The sequence below is a fragment of the Mytilinidion resinicola genome, assembly GCF_010093595.1.
Source record: "Mytilinidion resinicola strain CBS 304.34 unplaced genomic scaffold BDZ99scaffold_2, whole genome shotgun sequence".
Lineage (NCBI taxonomy): Eukaryota > Fungi > Ascomycota > Dothideomycetes > Mytilinidiales > Mytilinidiaceae > Mytilinidion > Mytilinidion resinicola.
The window spans coordinates 1,391,678-1,409,015 of NW_022985438.1; the positions used below are offsets into that span (position 1 = coordinate 1,391,678).

Consider the following 17,338-nt stretch of genomic DNA (forward strand, 5'->3'; position numbering starts at 1 on the left):
ATTCCCGTGTAGTCGCAATATGTAGTTCTCGATCCGACACTTACGGGAACTGGCTTCGTTACTTTTGGATCACACGGGGTCTCCTGGAGCCTGTGCCCACCAACATGGATGAGCTTGCAATTCTCTGCTTTTTTGGCCTTTCCCGCACAGCTCGTTTGCTTATGGAATCAACTGAGTCACAAGACGCCAGCCTAGGTCTCGCTCTTTACTGGGCTTCTAGGAATGGGCATACATCCTGCGTCGAAGAGATCTTGAGTCGATATCCGCATGTTGGTTCCCAGGTCCACTTGAATCGCCTCTCACCAGTAGTTGCTGCTGCCCAGCATGGTTCTTCTGGGTGCCTGAGGGCGCTTATCAAGTCAGGAGCTCTGAGTGCCGATGAACTGGGACCTGGCGGCCGCACTCCTTTGTGTCTCGCTGCAGCCGGTGGGTATGAGGAGGCTGTCAGAATCCTACTCGAGAATGAAATCGATGTGAACCGACCTGACCATAGCGACTCACCACCTCTATGCTGGGCAGTTGCAGGGAATGCCACAGGGGTAATTTCTTTACTTTTAGAGGATAAGCGCACGAACCCGAACCAACTAGACCGAAAATGTTGCAATGCTTTGTCGTGGGCAGCTGCCGAAGGATGCACCAATCCACTTAGTAGACTCCTTCGTGACCCTCGTGTCGACGCGGATAACAAGGATACTCTCGGCCGAACGCCGCTAATGTTAGCTACGATGGGAGGACATCTGGACAGTGTTCGTCTTCTACTGCGCAGCAATCGTGTCAACGTATCAACGCTTGACGCCAATGGGCGCAACGCCATCTCGTGGGCCGCCGAACAGCCGAACTTCAGAATCCTTCGTTTGCTTCTCAAGCACGGTGGACCTGGTGCAGACACGCAAGACCGCGAAGGCTGGACACCGCTGGCCTGGGCACTAAATGCTCCAGGATATCCCCAGAATGTCGATACACTGGTACAATCGGGCCTCGTTGACATCAACCGCCAAGATTGTGACGGTCGATCGCCGCTGTCATTCGCTGCTGGCTACGGATACTTGGCAATCACGCAAACCATTTGCAGTGCAAAAGGAGTTGACATCGATTTTCGAGATAGATGCGGACGTACGCCTTTATCATACGCCGCTGAGTTTGGCAATGTTGGCATTGTTAATTTTTAGTTAGCACGATGAAGGTGGATATCAACTCGAGAGATGAAGAGAGTTGTACACCGTTATCGAGGGCTGCTAGAGGAGGTAGCTTACTTGTCGTCATGTTCCTCTCAGAAGTTCCTGGCATTGAATTGGACTTGGCCGATATGAAAGGGCGTACCCCTTTGTGGTACGCTGAGCACCATAATAGGGAGGATATTGTGGTGTTCCTGAAAGCTCGGACACGATAACCTTGTTACAGTAGATCAACTTTTCGTCGAGTTGCCATCTAGTTTCCCAGAGACGTGGCCTGTCACTGCATGATCCTCGAACGGCTGTTAACCATAGTCGCGGGTCGATGGGAAGAGAAGGTTCAGGAAATAATGCGTTTGGACGCATTTAGAGAAGCAGCCTTTAAAGTTAGCCTACGTCGGTTGAAAAAAGGATGAACGAAACGGGTCGCAAGCTTACCTCGATATGCAAGACATTGTGCATTGCATCGAGTATTGAAGAATGTGCCCTGGCTGCGGTCGAATTCTTGATTGGATTATTGATTCAATTCCTTTGAACTTGGCAGAGCTGATCGGCAGCCGTCCTGCCATCTGGATCTGTTTCGAAGCTGTGTTGCGTGTGGTAGGTAGAAAGCTTGCAGCGGCTGAAAATGTTCAAGAGTCAGTGGCGGCGATGCAGTTCAGGCGGTTCGGAGCTGCCCGAATGGAAAACAGCCAGCAGCCAAGGCGCGCAGAAGACAGCTTGGTTGCGAGGTTCTTGAAGTCACATCATGGGGTACTAGATATCAATATGCAGCTCATAAAGCAGCGTAGTACTGAAGAAAACCGAAGTTGTAATGGAATATCCGTAATTGGCACCCAATTTGGACTAGCTTCCGTAGTCTAGACCTAGATGGTGCTAGTCAAGATATTGAACAGTGACGAGACTCCTTCAACCATCATCCAATCCATCAAGTGTCCAGCGCTGAGGCCCTTAACTTGCACCTGTCTTCCAGGTCGTCAGAACAGCATCCCAATACTCTTTCTCGTGTGTTCTCATATGGCCACAGTGCGCACTGGACTCGAAGACGACTTCTTCCACATTGTGCCAACCCGTTGCGCGTGCTTCCGAGGCATGCTCCTGGACATCCTTCCACCATACCATCTCGTCCGCTTTCGAGTAGATGTAACACCTGGAAGCCGATGGATTGAACAGGCTTTTGTCAAGGAGATTCTTCCGAAGCCCCGTCACAATTTGCTCTTGCCAGGTGAGGGTCTGGGCTACAACAGAAAAGACCATCACACCGTACATCACAACGGCCCCTATCGTCTGTACAATCCATGATTTTGGAAGGCCGAGCATAAATGCGCGCGTGCTTCCACTAATAGAATCCTTGCCCGGAGCGCTGTCCACGATGATTGCGTTCACTGGTAGCGGGAGCCCTTCCGTCTCCTTGAACACCTCTGCAACTTTGGAGATTTGGTAGGCTCCTCCGTTGCTCATGGTTTGGAGAAGGATTCGGGGCTTCCGGCCGGGTGTCTTGTTGGTTGTAGATTTTATGATCTCGACCACTGGCTCGACGCGTTTTCGTTGTGCTTTGGCTGAGTATAAAATGATGTCGGACGGACCATTCACAATAAGCACAATTCGCGCGAACGGAAAAAGCGACTGGTAACCAGATGTGTACTTCAAGACATGGCGGGGTCCAGCCCCCATCCAGGTCGCGAGGAGGATCAGATCAGGTGGAGCATCCGTGTTTCCATTTTTTAAGGTCGGAGCGATGGTGACGTCCGGATCTGGGCCTGGCGTATATAAGAAAACAACGTCGGTCAGCCTTTCGAATCCCTCAGGAGCTTGAAAGCTGGCCATGACCAACAAGACTGTGCCGACAATGGAGAGAGCAACAAGTATTTATCGGACCCAACTCTGCTACCTAGGTACTTAACGGGATTCACTCAAACTCCGAATTCCCGCCCAAACGGAACGCCACACATAGTCATCCTATCAGATGCAAGATAGACGGTCAAGCCTCACTTGGGCCTCCCATCACCAAATCCTCTTCATTCCAACGATCTATCTTCTGAATGAAAATGCTTCTTAGATTTACTGAAAGTAGCTACTTCAAGTCTTCTTGATGCGCTCTACATGATAGGTTATGCTTGCAAGGGTTTTAACAGCTAGTTGAGTTGTTCCGTTCGGGCGGGGATTTCGGGCTTGGGTGAAACCCGCTGGCACTTCTAGGCCTCGCAACAAAAGTTAATAACAGGTTCGGGGCCTTCCTAACCATCCCAACAGATTTAGGACCTATAAGCTGTAGATACCCCACAGGGATCACTAATCAACAATTCAGTTCAGTGGACCTCGGAGGAGACACAACTACAAATGAGGAGTCTGCTAGATATCTTCTTCCTGCTGGCCACAACTTTTTGGGAAAAGTCGAATGGCAATTCTGGTACGCATTTACCTGCTTTCGTCATTTGAACACTTCGAATCGCCAAAGTAGTCGTTTTGAAAAGTTCACTACATCACTTCACTGATGAAAGGCTCAAGCTTAGTCTAGGAGGGCAACATACCATCACTCGACCGTACGCCAGCAACCTATCACTATTGTCGACACCAACGTGTTCAGGTTTGCTACTTGGGGCAACATGAGATAGTTAATTTCCCAAGACCCCAACAAATCTTCCATGTCGGTAGGTTATAGTTGCCCAGAGTCGAGTTTGAACCTAGCCGAGCAGGAACATTTCGCGCAAGCGACGTGGTCAAGGCACTTCGCCATGCCTATCATTTGCCCGTATCCGCCGCGCTCGGACACATGCAAGCCAATTTAGAGCTCAATATAACATCTGCACCTGGATTTTGGATGTCTTCAACAAGCTGGCCGGGCTTTTTTACATATGAAAGCTCTACCCTGTTAGACCGAGGTATCACAGTCACCAAAACATTGCCGGCAATGCCTTTGAAAAAGGGTGCGCGCAGGGTACCCTAGGAAAGTCCAGCGACGCGACGAACGAGCTTTAAGAGCTCAAATTTCCCAAACGTTCTTCCTACGCTCTTTTTAGAGATCTAGGGAGCTGATCCGTCGCTTCCCTAGAGTACGCACCGCAAAACCGTGGGTTGACCCCTGAAAGAAGCTCACGGGATGAAGCCAGCACAAGGAGCGTTCATTAAGAAGACCGGAACATGGATTATATTAATGTTAGGAATGCCCTTAATGTACATCGTCTCATCATCACAAAAACTCGGCTGCATGGATCGTCAGCGGGGTCCAGGGATTTGTTTTCCATTTAACAAACATCAACCATCAAACAATTCCCCTCGCGTTCTTTTGCAGCCATCTTATATGTGGACCGTTCATTCATTCCATTGACTGTCTTTCATATCTTGTGACTACTCACGCTACAAGCCATGTCTATCCGCTTTATTCTAGCCCTCGCTACCCTAAATTTTCTTCCGGCTCTTGTCAAGTCGGACACATGTTCCACGATAGCCAATTTGACGGACTTTGAGATCGAATATCCGCTGTCAGTGGACTACGACTATGACCAAACGCAGTATTGGTCGACCGGGTGCACCAATCTAAAGCCATCATGTATCCTTTCACCAACTACCTCAGACGAAGTCGCTGCCATAATTCGAGTACTGCATCAAAACAACGAAACGTTCGCCATCAAGTCCGGCGGGCATAATCCTAATCAGTATTTTGCAAGCATCAGTAGGGGCCCGCTCATCTCGACAAGAAAGATGGACGAAGTGACGTATGATCCCTCATCAAGCACTGTTCGCGTCGGACCTGGCAACCGTTGGGAGAATGTTCAATCGACGTTGAACGATGCAGGTGTGACTGTAGTTGGAGGCCGCATTGGGAATGTTGGGGTAGGCGGATACATGCTTGGAGGTACGTGTATCGGGATCGTTTGTCTGAAGCTTAAGAATCTTTTCAGTAGCTAATGATCCGTTAGGTGGTCTCAGTTTCTTGAGCGCTGAGTACGGTTGGGCTGCTAACAATGTGGTCGAGTTCGAACTTGTTCTGGCTAATGCGACCATAATCACTGTCTCTTCCACTTCTCACTCTGACTTATTCAAGGCACTTAAAGGGGGAGGAAACAGCTATGGCATCGTAACGTCGTACACCTTAAAAGCTCATCCCATCGGTCAAGTAAGTTAGCAATGATCAATCTTTGTAGGTCACACAAGACTGACAATCCAGATATGGGGCGGAAACCTCGTCTTCACACCCAACAAGACCGACCAACTTCTTTCCGCACTGCGAGACTTCACGGAATACTATCCAGACGAGAAAGCAGGCATCATCATGACCACCGAACTAGCTTTGCTCGGAGCCGTAGACCTCTGGATCATGTTTCTCTTCTACGACGGCCCGGCCCCACCCCCAGGAGTATTCGACAACTTCACCGACATCGGCCCCATCGTTAATAGCTGCAAGACTCAAAGCTATGCCGACCTTCTCACGGGAAACGATTGGTCCGTTGTCCGCGGCTCTGCATACACCATCACTACCGAGACCACGCCTCTCCCCAACGTCAGCATTGGATTGGATGTTCTGGGTGCGTACTACGATCACTGGCGCAACACCACGGAATCCGTCATCGCCGTGCCCGGCCTCATAGGCTCCATGGCGTTCCAGCCTATGCCCAAGGGGATCGCTCGAAAAGCCAAGGAACAAGGCGGCGATCTCATTGACCTCGACGACGACGTCGACAGGATCGTGATTGAATTCGATTTCTCGTACTACTTCGCGACCGACGATGCGACCGTGGATAATGCGACCCAGAGGCTGTATGGCGGGATCAGAGAGAGGGTGTTGGGGTTCCAGGAGGATGGGAAGCTGCCGGAGGCGTACTTGCCGCTCTTTATGAACGATGGGTATTTCAGGCAAGATTACTTTGGGAGACTCAGGACGGCGGGCTTTGCGAGGAGGGTGAGGGATCAATATGATCCCGATTTGTTCTTTGCGGAGAGAACGGGGGGGTTTAAGATGTGAGTCCTGCTCCGAACAAGTTTCAGAGGGTCGTTTCGAAGCCGATGGTAATATGTAATTTCTGTGGAGCTCTCCCCGGCTAGACTAGTGATGGGCGAAACATTTCACATGCATCAACTTTCAATTAGCCATGCAAACGTAGCACCTCAGTTCACAGTCACGAAAGACGGCGACAACGACCGCGAAAAGCAAGAGACGAGGACATGAGCTCGTTATTGCGTAGAGCCTAACGACAGCGAAAAGCAAGAGAAGAAGACATAAACGCGTTACTCAATAGAGCCCGACCCGCCTGAATCTGTAGCCGAAACCGTCCTCAGCTGGGCAAGAACGTCAGAGCGGATCCCACCATTGCAACACCCTCAGAGAAGCATCGTACCCCCTCAAAGAGGCATCGCAGCCCCTCAAAGAAGCATCGCACCCACCGCGCCCACCGCCGCAACACCCGCCGCGCCTGACACGCCCCTGCCTCCAGCCGCCGGCGTCGCCCTCGGCGCCGCCGCCTCCCACACACTGTTGGCGATACTGGCCTTCACCTCGGCAACACTGACGAAGTACTGCTGCACATCGCCGGGCAAGCCCGTGAACCACTTCGGCACCGTCGTATACATAGTCGTCGTGCCGGTCTCGGTAACAGCCGCGGGGACATCGGTCGCGGTGGCGAGGTAGTCGTGCACGACCTCGGTGACAGAGGCGTACTTGGGGTCGGCGGTGAGGTGGGTCTCGTAGGTGTACATGGCGTGGAAGACCTGGGAGAGCTTCTTGGCAGGTTCGACGGGCACGGTGGTGGCGGTCGGGAAGGGGCTGCGGAGGCCCCATTCGGCGGAGATGAGGGTGCTGAGGGAGAGGAGAAGGCCGGCGAGGAGGGTTGAGGGCTGCATGGTGACTGCAGGTGGAAGCTGGCTGTAGAGAAGTGGTGGATGTGGGTGTTTTGAGTTGCTTTGATGGTGTTTGCGAGGACAGAAGGGATGACTGCCTTTATCCTGTGGTGATGAGCGTCTGTTGTCACATAACAGGATATAGTAGACGCTGTTCGTGTTGAATTTGATGATGAGGAAGAGGATGTAGAGGAGACGAAGAGGTCTGGAGGAAGGCGAGTTTATATACAAGAGCTGTCATGCGCCTGCCGTAGCCGTCGCCGCTCCTACCTGACACCTGTACCTACTACGAGACGGGCCACCTCACTTGCTATTTAGCTATGCTGAGGCAGATGCAGACAACCGTTATGATCGCTAGTCTGTGAATTGACCAGGCGGGATCACTGAACAGTACTGCCGCATCGGCTTGGCTTCTGGGCAAATACGGGGCAGTTTCCTGGGGTTGATGTATTGACCGATGCTGATGTTGATGGAGGTTGGCATAGAGGATTTATTTAGTTCCATGTAGTCCATCTCATATGAAGCCGCTCGCGGGGCTCGATTGCGACACATCAACACTCTCGCACCTGACGTTTTACGTCAAGTCCGCTTCCTAATGAAGTGTCGCGCCTTGTTGATAATAGTTTCGCTCTTTCCATTAGTAGACACTGCGAGAAGGTTGGGATAAGTTTCTTCAAGCAAAAATGACGTTACTTAGCAAAATTGGCGGAAAGGTATTCAGAATGAAGATGCCAAATCCTTAAAATCAGCCTTGCCGATGCTTCTGTAGCAGTTTGGGCCGGCGTATCAGATCGAAGCCTGCCCGCCGCCCGTGCCGTCCTTCCCGAACCAGTACACTCTCGGCTAGGTAACTCTTGCCGTGCCCTGTGCCACCATTGAGGATCAACGGCCAAGGACTTGGAGCATCCTTCTCAATTCCATCATCGATCCTGTCATAGGAAATGGGGTGTCCGCAGTGACAAGCGAGACAGCGAGACACCGCCGCCCGAGGCAGCTTGGCGAGTTTACCGATTATCCGAGATGATCTTGCTCCAGAATCGTGAGAGCAAATGGAAAAGGTACTTCCGGCAGCGGTAGACAAAGTCCCAATGCTTCTAGTGGTGTAGCGGCCATGATGTTTCTAGACGACTGTTTCTTCCAACTCTTGTAAACTTGCACGTTGAAAAAGACAGCAAAAGTCTCCACGAAGACGATTGACAAATTGTCCCCCGTGCGTTACCTCTTGGGGCAGGTCTTGGCGCGGGAGAGTGAAAAAGTGTCGAGTCGAGAGCCCGAAGGCGACAGCTCAAACCACCACAAAGTCTTGTCAGATAATTTTTTGGTGAAGGTATCCCGAGGTCACGAGCTTCGTCCCACGCCAAAAAATTGTACATATCACCCGTCAGACCGTGCGCTTTGCGACTGAAACCCCCACCAAGATCTAAAGCACACTAATAGATCCGTACGTTACGGCTACGCACGATGTCACGAATAACGGAGCAATATAGACACCATGTGACCATATATATGGTTAAGTCAAAATTGCATTTTCCTCGGCCGTTGAGGCCGCTCAACTCCACTCGGAGGAGGGGAAACGCCAATACATTGGCTATTTGTACCCTGTGTTGAAAAGATGGCTTGCAAATCCAGCCATACCCTATTGGCCATCCCAAACACCGACCCAGATGCATAGCTTTAGATCGTGGAGGATCTATTTTTGGCGCCTGTCCATTCGTCGACGTCGTGGTCTCGTAAATTGTTGAAATACACGAGCGCGTGCGCTCTGACACGCTCTATGAGAGCTCTATTTTGAGGCATAGGTCTGCTTGGGTTGTGGGTATCTGTAGGGGGTGTTAGCCATGATGTATTCGATTGAGAAATTATAGGACACTTACGAGGGACCGAGTTCCTGGATGCTGAGCTTGGCGAGCCATTGGCCCAAGTCGATAGATTCCTTGATAGACTTGCCTTCGACAAGACCAGCGGTGAAACCACCAGCGAAAGCGTCACTGTGGCGGGCTTCTGTCAGTCTTTACCCCGTACTGTGGCGGAGGTCACTTACCCGGCACCGTTCGTGTCATTGATTTGGGACTTCTCGATCGCGTGGACTGGGACCTCAACAATCTCGGCGTCTCCGCCTTCCTTGCCGATGACGGCAATGGTAGGGTCGAGTCCTTGCGTGATGATGACAGTTCGTGGACGCTTTGTGTTTTTCTTTGGCAGCGCAATTATCGCCTTGGCAATCTCCTTCAGATCAGTCGTTCCAAGAGCGTGAGATTCGGCATATGCGAGCGCCTCAGTCTCATTTCCAATCAGGATGTCCCAGTACGGAGACGTAGAGTCGAGCTGTTCCTTGAAGAACTGAGCAATGAACGGCGCAGACAGGTTGAGAATGAACAGCTAGAACATGGTTAGTCATATAATCTCTCAGTCATACCGGTCAAGCTATCGTACCTTGTCCTTAGCAGCAGCCTCCTCGCCCAAGGCCAAGATCGCCGGGACGGACACAGTCAGATGGTATCCTCCAACATAGTAGATTTTCGCCTGCTCGACGAGCTTCCAGACCTCTGGGCTCTTCAAGTGCTCGGGCTTGTAGTGATTCGCAGCCGCAAGATCGGTGCAGAGACTCCGGTCGTGTCCAGTAATGACCACACCACACCGTCCGGTGGGGTGCTCCTCGTCGTAGCGGTACTCCACGCGCAGGCCGGCTTCGTTGCAGATATCCTTGAGGATCTGGCCGTACTTGTCTTTGCCAACACAGCCAACGAATACTACCGAGTTAGGAGGAAGGATGTACTATATTAGAGAAGACGTTAGTAACCCCGTGTATTCCAATTGACCGGAGTTGTAACTTGCCTGAGCACCTCGGGCAGTGTTCTGCGCAGCTCCACCGGCAATGACCTTTGCGTCGTGGTTCTGTAGCAAGTCCTCGTATAGTCCCATGTGCTTCTCCTCGGCCAGAATGGCATCGTTGGCCTTCAGGCCGTACTTCTCGAGGAGTTTTGCATCGCTGTACGGAAATCAGCCATTGAAGCCCCAGATGGCTAGCCTTTCGCTAGGAATCATACGCACCCGAGTCCTTGAATGTCGAGCAATGGGTTCTCTAGGCAGAAAAGCTCGTAGTTTCCGGTTGAGGCCATGGTGGTAATTCGTTGTTGGTGGGGAGTGAAGGTCGTGGTGGGGTGGAATGGAGCAAGAAATTGTCGGGGACCGGAAGACCTCGAGTGCCCAAAGTCCGCAAGCTGACTACTCCGTCTCCATCTCACCCCCGACGACGCCCGCGGAATAAATCGCTGTGCTTGTGAACACGAAAACCGTAAGGATGCCATTGATACGGTTGGATTGGTTCTCTACAGAAAACATGAACGTGGTGGACTCCTTGCCTCTGTCCGTGTCTCTGTCACTCAAGCCTAGACCCTAGGCTCACCTGAGGTCAGGAGATCTGCTAAAGGGTCGTCTCCCTCACATACTTCATCGTCTCACGAAACTCTTCCATGTCAACCACGGCAAACCGGTTTCTTCAGCACCGAACATACGGTAGGTCGGCGAAAATTTACGGAGGGACGTTGGCCCGACGGTGCTCCAAGGTCCTGGGGAACATCACAAGCAATGATGCTATCTCCATTGTACGGAGCATTTATCTCCCTTCAGCTTCGTCGCTCCTAAAACAAACTGTAGTTGACTGTTGGAGCGAAGATGACAAAGCTTTTATTTTAAGATGCTGCCAATCAGCTCCTGGGATATGATTCAGGATGGTAGAATGGAACGAAATTCATAACCCCTCACGTCTATTGTCGGACAAGCCTCGGACGAGGAACAAGTATAAAGACGCCCTGCCTCTCACTCCATTGAACTCATCGAGTATTTACTCTTGCAAACACCACCAGTTCAAAACTAGTCCTTCCACCGCCGAGGCAAGATAGACGAGAATATCAAGCCAATCAAGCCATTTTTTACGCCACCAGTCTCTTTATCAGCCTCAGCTGAGAAGCAAGCTTTCCAAGGAAAAGACTTGTACTCGCAGGCAGCCAGTGGTTCGCCCTAATTTTCAATTCCGCCTACTCGTGGAACCATTGCGCTTGCCTTTACAACTCCATCCTCCCACTTCCGGCTTCTACAACTTTTTCAATCATGGCCGACAAAGGCGAACTCGTCCTGGTCACAGGTGGAACGGGCTTCATCGGCGTGTACTGCATTTTCCAGTGTCTCGCCGCTGGCTACCGAGTGCGAACCACAATCCGGTCACTTAAGCGGGAAAACGACGTCAAGAAGATGCTCGAGGAAGGAGAGGCCACCAACATCGACAGGCTGAGCTTCGCCGAGGCCGACCTATCCAAAGACGACGGCTGGAAAGAAGCGATCGAGGGCTGCACATACGTCCTCCACGTCGCTTCTCCCTTCCCACCCGCGCCCCCAAAGCACGAGGACGACCTCATCATCCCTGCGCGCGAAGGCACCTTGAGGGTCTTACGCCTTGCGCGTGACGCTGGCGTGAAGCGCGTGGTTGTCACCTCGTCTTTTGCCGCCATCGGCTATGGCCACACGAAGAAGATTGAAGTATACGACGAAAAGACTTGGACGAATCCGGATGGGCCTGGTCCGAGCGCCTACATCAAGAGCAAGGCAATAGCCGAACGCGCCGCCTGGGACTTCATAGAGAAGGAAGGCGGGGCCTTGGAACTATCGACCGTTTTGCCAGTTGGTGTGTTCGGTCCAGTCCTGGGACCAGACTTCTCGATATCGATCCAGATAGTGCAACGCTTGTTGAACGGAAGCTTTCCAGGAGCCCCAAACCTGAGTTTTGGCGTCGTGGATGTGAGAGATGTCGCTGATCTGCATCTCCGCGCAATGACGGATCCTAAAGCGAAGGGGGAAAGATTCCTGGCTGTTTCGCCTCCCGCAATGACAATCCTGGAAATGTCACTAGCATTGAGAGAGCGGCTGGGCAAGGCTGCAAAAAAGGCGCCGACGCGGATTCTACCCAACATTGTGCTCAGGCTGATAGCAGTCTTCGACAAGGCCGTTTCCCTGGTCCTGCCCGAGCTTGGTGAGATTAAGGTCATGTCTAACGATAAGGCCACGGGGGTATTGGGCTGGCAGCCACGGTCGAACGTTGATGCGATTATGGCCACCGCAGAAAGTTTGATCAAATATGATTTAGTGTAAGAGAGCCGACAAGTATTGCTACGGCAACTCCAGGGAATATTTGAAGTTGGAGTATTTGGATCGCGGATTTTATCAGACTTGTGTTGAATGTTAATGAATTTAATCAAGTGAAGAGAGCGGTGTCATCTATACCATGCTGCCGATGTGATGGTCCTGCTCGTAGTGTTCAACATGGTACTAATTGTACCCGTCGCGGCCGTCGTTCGACATTGGAAGTGAAGCGCAACGGTAATGACAATATTCCGTGAAGTGTGATTGATGCCGTATCCGGAAATGATCGCGATGATCTAAAAGAACATGAAGCGGAAAATACTGGCGAAGAGCTGATATGGATACGTAACACGAACATAGAGTGACCAAACTGATGAAGTACGAAAACACGTTCGGGGCCAAACCTTTGCTTTATAAGGACCCTTGACAAGTTTTCACACTTGAAGGGAAGCAGTACCAACAGCATAATGAACAATGACTGCGCAGTGACTCTTCTGGCGTCGACATGCATAGCTGAGTGATTGCAACAGGCGGTGATGAATGCCCGCTCCTTCACCTCTCGTCTGCTTTCCGAACTCAACGCTCGGTCAAGCCACGGCTCAGGCACACGCAGGGCGCACATTGATGATTCCAGGGTTAGTGTCAGCGCGGATGCAATGCAGCGGACAAGCGGTGGTAGGGCTGGTAGGGCTGCCTAGGGTGGTATTCGAGATGCTGGCTAGAACGAATTGACTACCAGCTCAGCACTACCTGCTATTAATACCTTGCAGAAGGTCGGTCGGTGAGTGCTGCAACCTCCCACGCCGAGACGCTGAGCTGAGTGTTGCAGGTTAGGCCAAGCCCCCACTTACCGCTCTTCACCGGGTACGCCCTGTTATAATCTGCCATTTTGGACTCCCCGGGAAGAAATGGCCTGCTAAGGTGGTATCGCTTCACTTTTCTGCTCAAAGTGGTCAATTCGAAGTCGGTGAGAGTCCGCGTTAGAATGTCTAGGCAACTGGCAAGAGAGTTACTTCAATGTTTTATCTCATTGGCTATTAGGCGCCTCTGGTCTGTGGAGCGGCGTGGGCCTCATCCTGTTGGTGATTGGCCCTGTATTAACGAACTGATGGAAGTCGACTTTATCAATGAGAGAAACGAAAGCAAAAAATAAGGCCGCAACGAATGTGTGTTGAAAGTTGAAGTTTTATCGGCGGATATTTCGCCAAATAGGCAGACGTCACGGGTTAAACGAGATTTGAATGACCTTGAGCGTATATTATACCAAGGATGGCAATGATAGCATACCCGTTCATTCGCGTGAATTGTCATTCTTGCTTCAAAATATGTCACTTGCCGTTGTCACGTGCCTTTGGGATATAGAAATGAAAACACGGTGGGGTATCCGTGTGGCTCTGTATGACATTTAGCAATCAGAGAATAGAGACTAATTAGTCCATCGCCTCTACCATCAGGTCTCGAATTTCCTCGGATAATCCAGTCACTGGAAGCAAAGGAGCAAGAGGCTGAATAAAGCAATAAATTCCAACAAAACATGCACTACTTCTCGAATGACCGTTTGGAGCCTTCTGGCAAAGCAAGCCAGCGATATGGTATGCCATGCAGAGACAGAGAGTTATGCATATATATGCATCGCAAGCAGTAAAACAATGAAACAGGCCTTCCAACACCCTTCTACAATTGTGTGGACGGATGCGGTCAGGCAACAGGAATTCTGACAAAGAACCACCAGCAGAAACGACAGCTCTTTCACAGCCGCAGATCCATTACCCACCCTTCATCTCTCCATGTTCTGTGTCGCACGCGCAAAAAGCATATTATAAGATGACAGCAAATGAAATGCACAGCAGATGCACCTACTCTCCGACACACTGGCTCTGGTAGACAGGCCCTGTGCCCATCCTCCCGCGCATCATTCATCCCGATTCTTGGATAGAAAGCCATCAACACGTCAGCCGAAGACTCTCGCGAAAGGTCGTATTTGCGGTAGAAACGGTTGGTACAGTCTTGCGACATTCAGAAATTTCGAATAGCTCGAGCCGAAGTGCCGGAGACGCCGTTGAATGAAGAGCATGGCGACACAGCAACAATATGCGCTCTTTATTTAAGAAGCAGTTGTGTTGCGCCACGACGATTCCGTGATTGATTGCAGATTTGTAGCCCGTAACCAGCCTACTTAGAAGGCAGGTTGGACAGCTACATTCAGCCACCTTGACCATTTGGAGGCGTTCGACCATACGAACTGGTTCCCCTCTCGAGATCTGAGCTCCAGGTGCTCCTGTTGCCGGAAAATATCGAGCTCATTAGGTTGATGTTGGCTACGCTCTGATGGACGGCTTGGCCGTTTCCATAGATTGCTTGATTCGTGTTGCCTAAAACGGCACCGTTCCCGAAGCTATTGCCTAGACCGTTGGTATACGCAGCAGGGTGTGGAAGGGGATTTGGAGTGACGGTAGGCCCAGTCCAGTCTTGGAAGGCATTGGAGCTCCGGATAGAGTTCACTGAATTTCCACGTGAGTGTCCGAAATGATCAGTACTCATGAAGGGAGAGTTTCGAGGCGCGAGCCCGCTCGCCGTAGGGGATGCAGGTCCCGGAGAGCCGTACTGAGGATTCCATATGCCACCATCATTGTACTTTTGCGCAGGTAGCGAGGGCAATTTTGCAGGAGGCTGTATGATCGACGAGCTAGACGACATCCGGTTCATTGGTGTGCTGAAAATTGGAGGTTGCGGAGAGCACAGAGGTTTGCCGTAGTGCTGGACAGCATTGACGAAATCGCTCACGGTGAGCGGGCCAATACCATATGAGGTATCATCCACGAGGGCTGTATCTTCAAACGTTTGTTCTGGAGGGGTCGGAGGGATGTTTTCGTCCTCCTCCTGCAGAGGATCCAGACCATCGTCTTGACCGACTAGATCATCGACCATACGGTTCATAGCTACGTCTTTGGTGATGATCGTAGAAGCTGATTCCGAAGGAGCAATATCGTGAGAGACTTGGTCCACTTGCAACGGGATTTCTGGCGTAAATAACGGCATATCCATGCTCTCCGCAGGGAGGAGGGGAGAACCGTCGGGTCTATTATTAGGGCTCGCGAGAAGCTCAGACGGTAAACCCGCTTCTTGGTAGACGAATCGGCGACCATGGAGCTCCAAAGGAGTAGCCTCCACCTCAACCAAGACGAGACCAGCTTCCAGTAGATCGCGAACTCTAATGACCATTTCCTCATTTGGGTGATGCCGCTCGACTTCCGGGTCGGACCATCTGGGCTTCAATCGGCCAGTGGACTTGGCGTACCAGTTATCCTTTGTCTCGTCGCCGGCGAGAGGCTGGAAGGCAATAGTGTGCACGTCCTCGTCCAGCAGGTAGACCCTCTCAAGTAGTGCAACTTCTTCTGGGGGAAAAACCGACATAAGAAGAGTTAGAGTCTCGGCATAAGCCTTCCACAACTCCTGGACTTCGACTTTGGTCAATGTGTCTGCTACATGGGCGTTGAGTATACGCCAGAATTTGGTAAACCACATGCTGTACAGCCAAAGACTCGGAAGCACACGGCGTGCAACCACCGTGATCTTGTCGGAAAGCTGAGGAGGCCGGTCTCCATTTGGTGCAGTGACGTCGTCTCGGTCCGTGAGTCGCTCAAGCTCTGACTGAAGAAGCTGGAGCAACGTGAAAAATGTTTTGACGTTCAGTCGCAAGAAATAGAAGTATGACCTAATGGTCGATTCCTCGCGATTTGGTTCTGGATCAGTCAGTCATTTATTCAGATGGTCAGCCCGACAAGAAACTAACCTTGAACCCGGAGCGACGCAAAGTACTCTGCCGCTAGATTGATGAGGATTATTTTCTGTAAAATGCCATCTAGAGACTGCTCCTTCAGTTCAATGGTTAATTGGCTGAGCACCTCGTTCTCAAGCTCTTCGTGCTCAGGGAAGTCCTCTCCCTTATAGCATTTGCTGTGCAGACGCACAAACCAGGAAATGAGCGCTTGGCCGGCGCCATTGCCATCACGTGTCGCACGACTGCTAATGAGCTCTCCTTTCTCCCAGGCCAACCGGATCTTCTTGAATTCGAGCTCGAGATTTGCCTTCGCCAGTGGGTAACCCTGTTTGGTGGAAAGTGCACGGTAGAGGTGGTATGTGGTCCGGAAATGATCTCCATCCTCACGTGCTATGACGGCTTGCTGGTTGTGGGAAACGCCGGCATCCGGGTAGATCTCTGTCGCGAGCCCGTAATAGCCCTTCGCGGGGCCCCACTTGCGCTCTTTACCATCGCCAAGCGCTGCAGTTTCGCGGTATCGGGAGAGGTCTCCAAGTTGGATGAGAGTCTGGTGGCAGGATAGGAGGATTTCATGTTTCAGTTTTGGGGAGAGAGGTTGCTTCGAGCGGACGTTCGGTTCTATAGCATGGGTGAGTTTTCGCCAGCAGAGGAGAGCTGGAGGTTCCGTACCATTCTTGCTGTACATCTGTGCAACCTTGCGAAGCTCCGGGATCCCGTCAAACCGCGCGTCCAGGTTCAGGATGTACTGGCGATAGAAACGCTGACTAGATTTGATAAATTCCAAGAACGCCTTGGCGACCTTTCGGTTCTCCACAATGTGGTGCTGCTTGCCATTGTTGCGCTTCAACTACGCTGGTGTCAGGGGTGAATTGTATATTCCGGGACAAGGTAGCGAACCTGTCCAAGTCTCTTGCGATATCTGTTGGATATCTTGGTATGGGCAGCCCAGAGGCGGGCCTCGATGCTGTGCGCTTCGGCATACTGGAAGTCGCTGAATATAATCCTCTCACTCGCAACGCGGAAACTGCAGTGTCTGTGAGCAATCGCCCTGGTATATCGTGATAGCTGTGTATCCTACTCTTCAATGAGAACCGCTATTTCAGCGTCGGGCGCATTGCTCTCGAGGCTCTGGGTGAGTAGTTGCTCTACCGCATTCGCAAGCCTAGAGGGCGCGTCAGTCACAGCTGGCTGGGGAAATGGAGGCGCAGAACAGCATACTGTGCAGCCTGCTCAATCTGCGTTGCCATGCCTGCGGGCAGAGGGAATGGCGATGTTCATGGGCGACCCCACGGTCAGCCGCCAGGTCAGACGTGCGAAAGATGTAGCGGGCGGGCGGCGTAGTTTCCGCAATCCATGGAGACAGGCTAGTCTCCCTTAAAAGAGAAGCGGACAAGCACTGGTGGGTGGATAAAGA

At 51.6% G+C, this 17,338-nt stretch overlaps 6 protein-coding genes across 6 annotated transcripts; 2 read left to right on the plus strand and 4 right to left on the minus strand.

Annotated features, from left to right (window-relative positions):
• Positions 1 to 1,985: 1,985 nt before the first annotated feature.
• Positions 1,986 to 3,248, minus strand: BDZ99DRAFT_433013 (DUF829-domain-containing protein). Its single transcript, XM_033717370.1, has one exon. It carries the CDS (start codon positions 2,997 to 2,999, stop codon positions 2,124 to 2,126), a length of 876 nt encoding a protein of 291 aa, XP_033583050.1. The 5' UTR covers positions 3,000 to 3,248; the 3' UTR covers positions 1,986 to 2,123.
• A 1,290-nt stretch (positions 3,249 to 4,538) lies between these two features.
• Positions 4,539 to 6,396, plus strand: BDZ99DRAFT_433016 (FAD-binding domain-containing protein; the record flags this gene model as incomplete). Its single annotated transcript, XM_033717371.1, has 4 exons — positions 4,539 to 4,751; positions 4,830 to 5,028; positions 5,093 to 5,289; positions 5,341 to 6,396. 4 exons carry the CDS (start codon positions 4,539 to 4,541, stop codon positions 6,133 to 6,135), a joined length of 1,404 nt encoding a protein of 467 aa, XP_033583051.1. The 3' UTR covers positions 6,136 to 6,396.
• Positions 6,244 to 7,155, minus strand: BDZ99DRAFT_128340 (uncharacterized protein). The gene has a single exon (XM_033712598.1). It carries the CDS (start codon positions 6,946 to 6,948, stop codon positions 6,463 to 6,465), a length of 486 nt encoding a protein of 161 aa, XP_033583052.1. The 5' UTR covers positions 6,949 to 7,155; the 3' UTR covers positions 6,244 to 6,462.
• A 1,635-nt stretch (positions 7,156 to 8,790) lies between these two features.
• Positions 8,791 to 10,126, minus strand: BDZ99DRAFT_484813 (adenosine kinase-like protein; the record flags this gene model as incomplete). Its single annotated transcript, XM_033722667.1, has 6 exons — positions 8,791 to 8,827; positions 8,882 to 8,995; positions 9,049 to 9,386; positions 9,441 to 9,782; positions 9,843 to 9,996; positions 10,059 to 10,126. The coding sequence occupies 6 exons, from the start codon at positions 10,124 to 10,126 to the stop codon at positions 8,791 to 8,793; spliced, it is 1,053 nt and encodes a 350-aa protein (XP_033583053.1).
• Positions 10,127 to 11,117: 991 nt separating this feature from the next.
• BDZ99DRAFT_376621 (nucleoside-diphosphate-sugar epimerase) lies at positions 11,118 to 12,152 on the plus strand (the record flags this gene model as incomplete). Its single annotated transcript, XM_033715035.1, has 1 exon — positions 11,118 to 12,152. One exon carries the CDS (start codon positions 11,118 to 11,120, stop codon positions 12,150 to 12,152), a length of 1,035 nt encoding a protein of 344 aa, XP_033583054.1.
• Positions 12,153 to 14,345: 2,193 nt separating this feature from the next.
• On the minus strand, positions 14,346 to 17,171 carry BDZ99DRAFT_514701 (uncharacterized protein; the record flags this gene model as incomplete). Its single annotated transcript, XM_033724897.1, has 6 exons — positions 14,346 to 15,886; positions 15,937 to 16,542; positions 16,594 to 16,771; positions 16,822 to 16,948; positions 17,003 to 17,086; positions 17,143 to 17,171. The coding sequence occupies 6 exons, from the start codon at positions 17,169 to 17,171 to the stop codon at positions 14,346 to 14,348; spliced, it is 2,565 nt and encodes an 854-aa protein (XP_033583055.1).
• Positions 17,172 to 17,338: the final 167 nt, after the last annotated feature.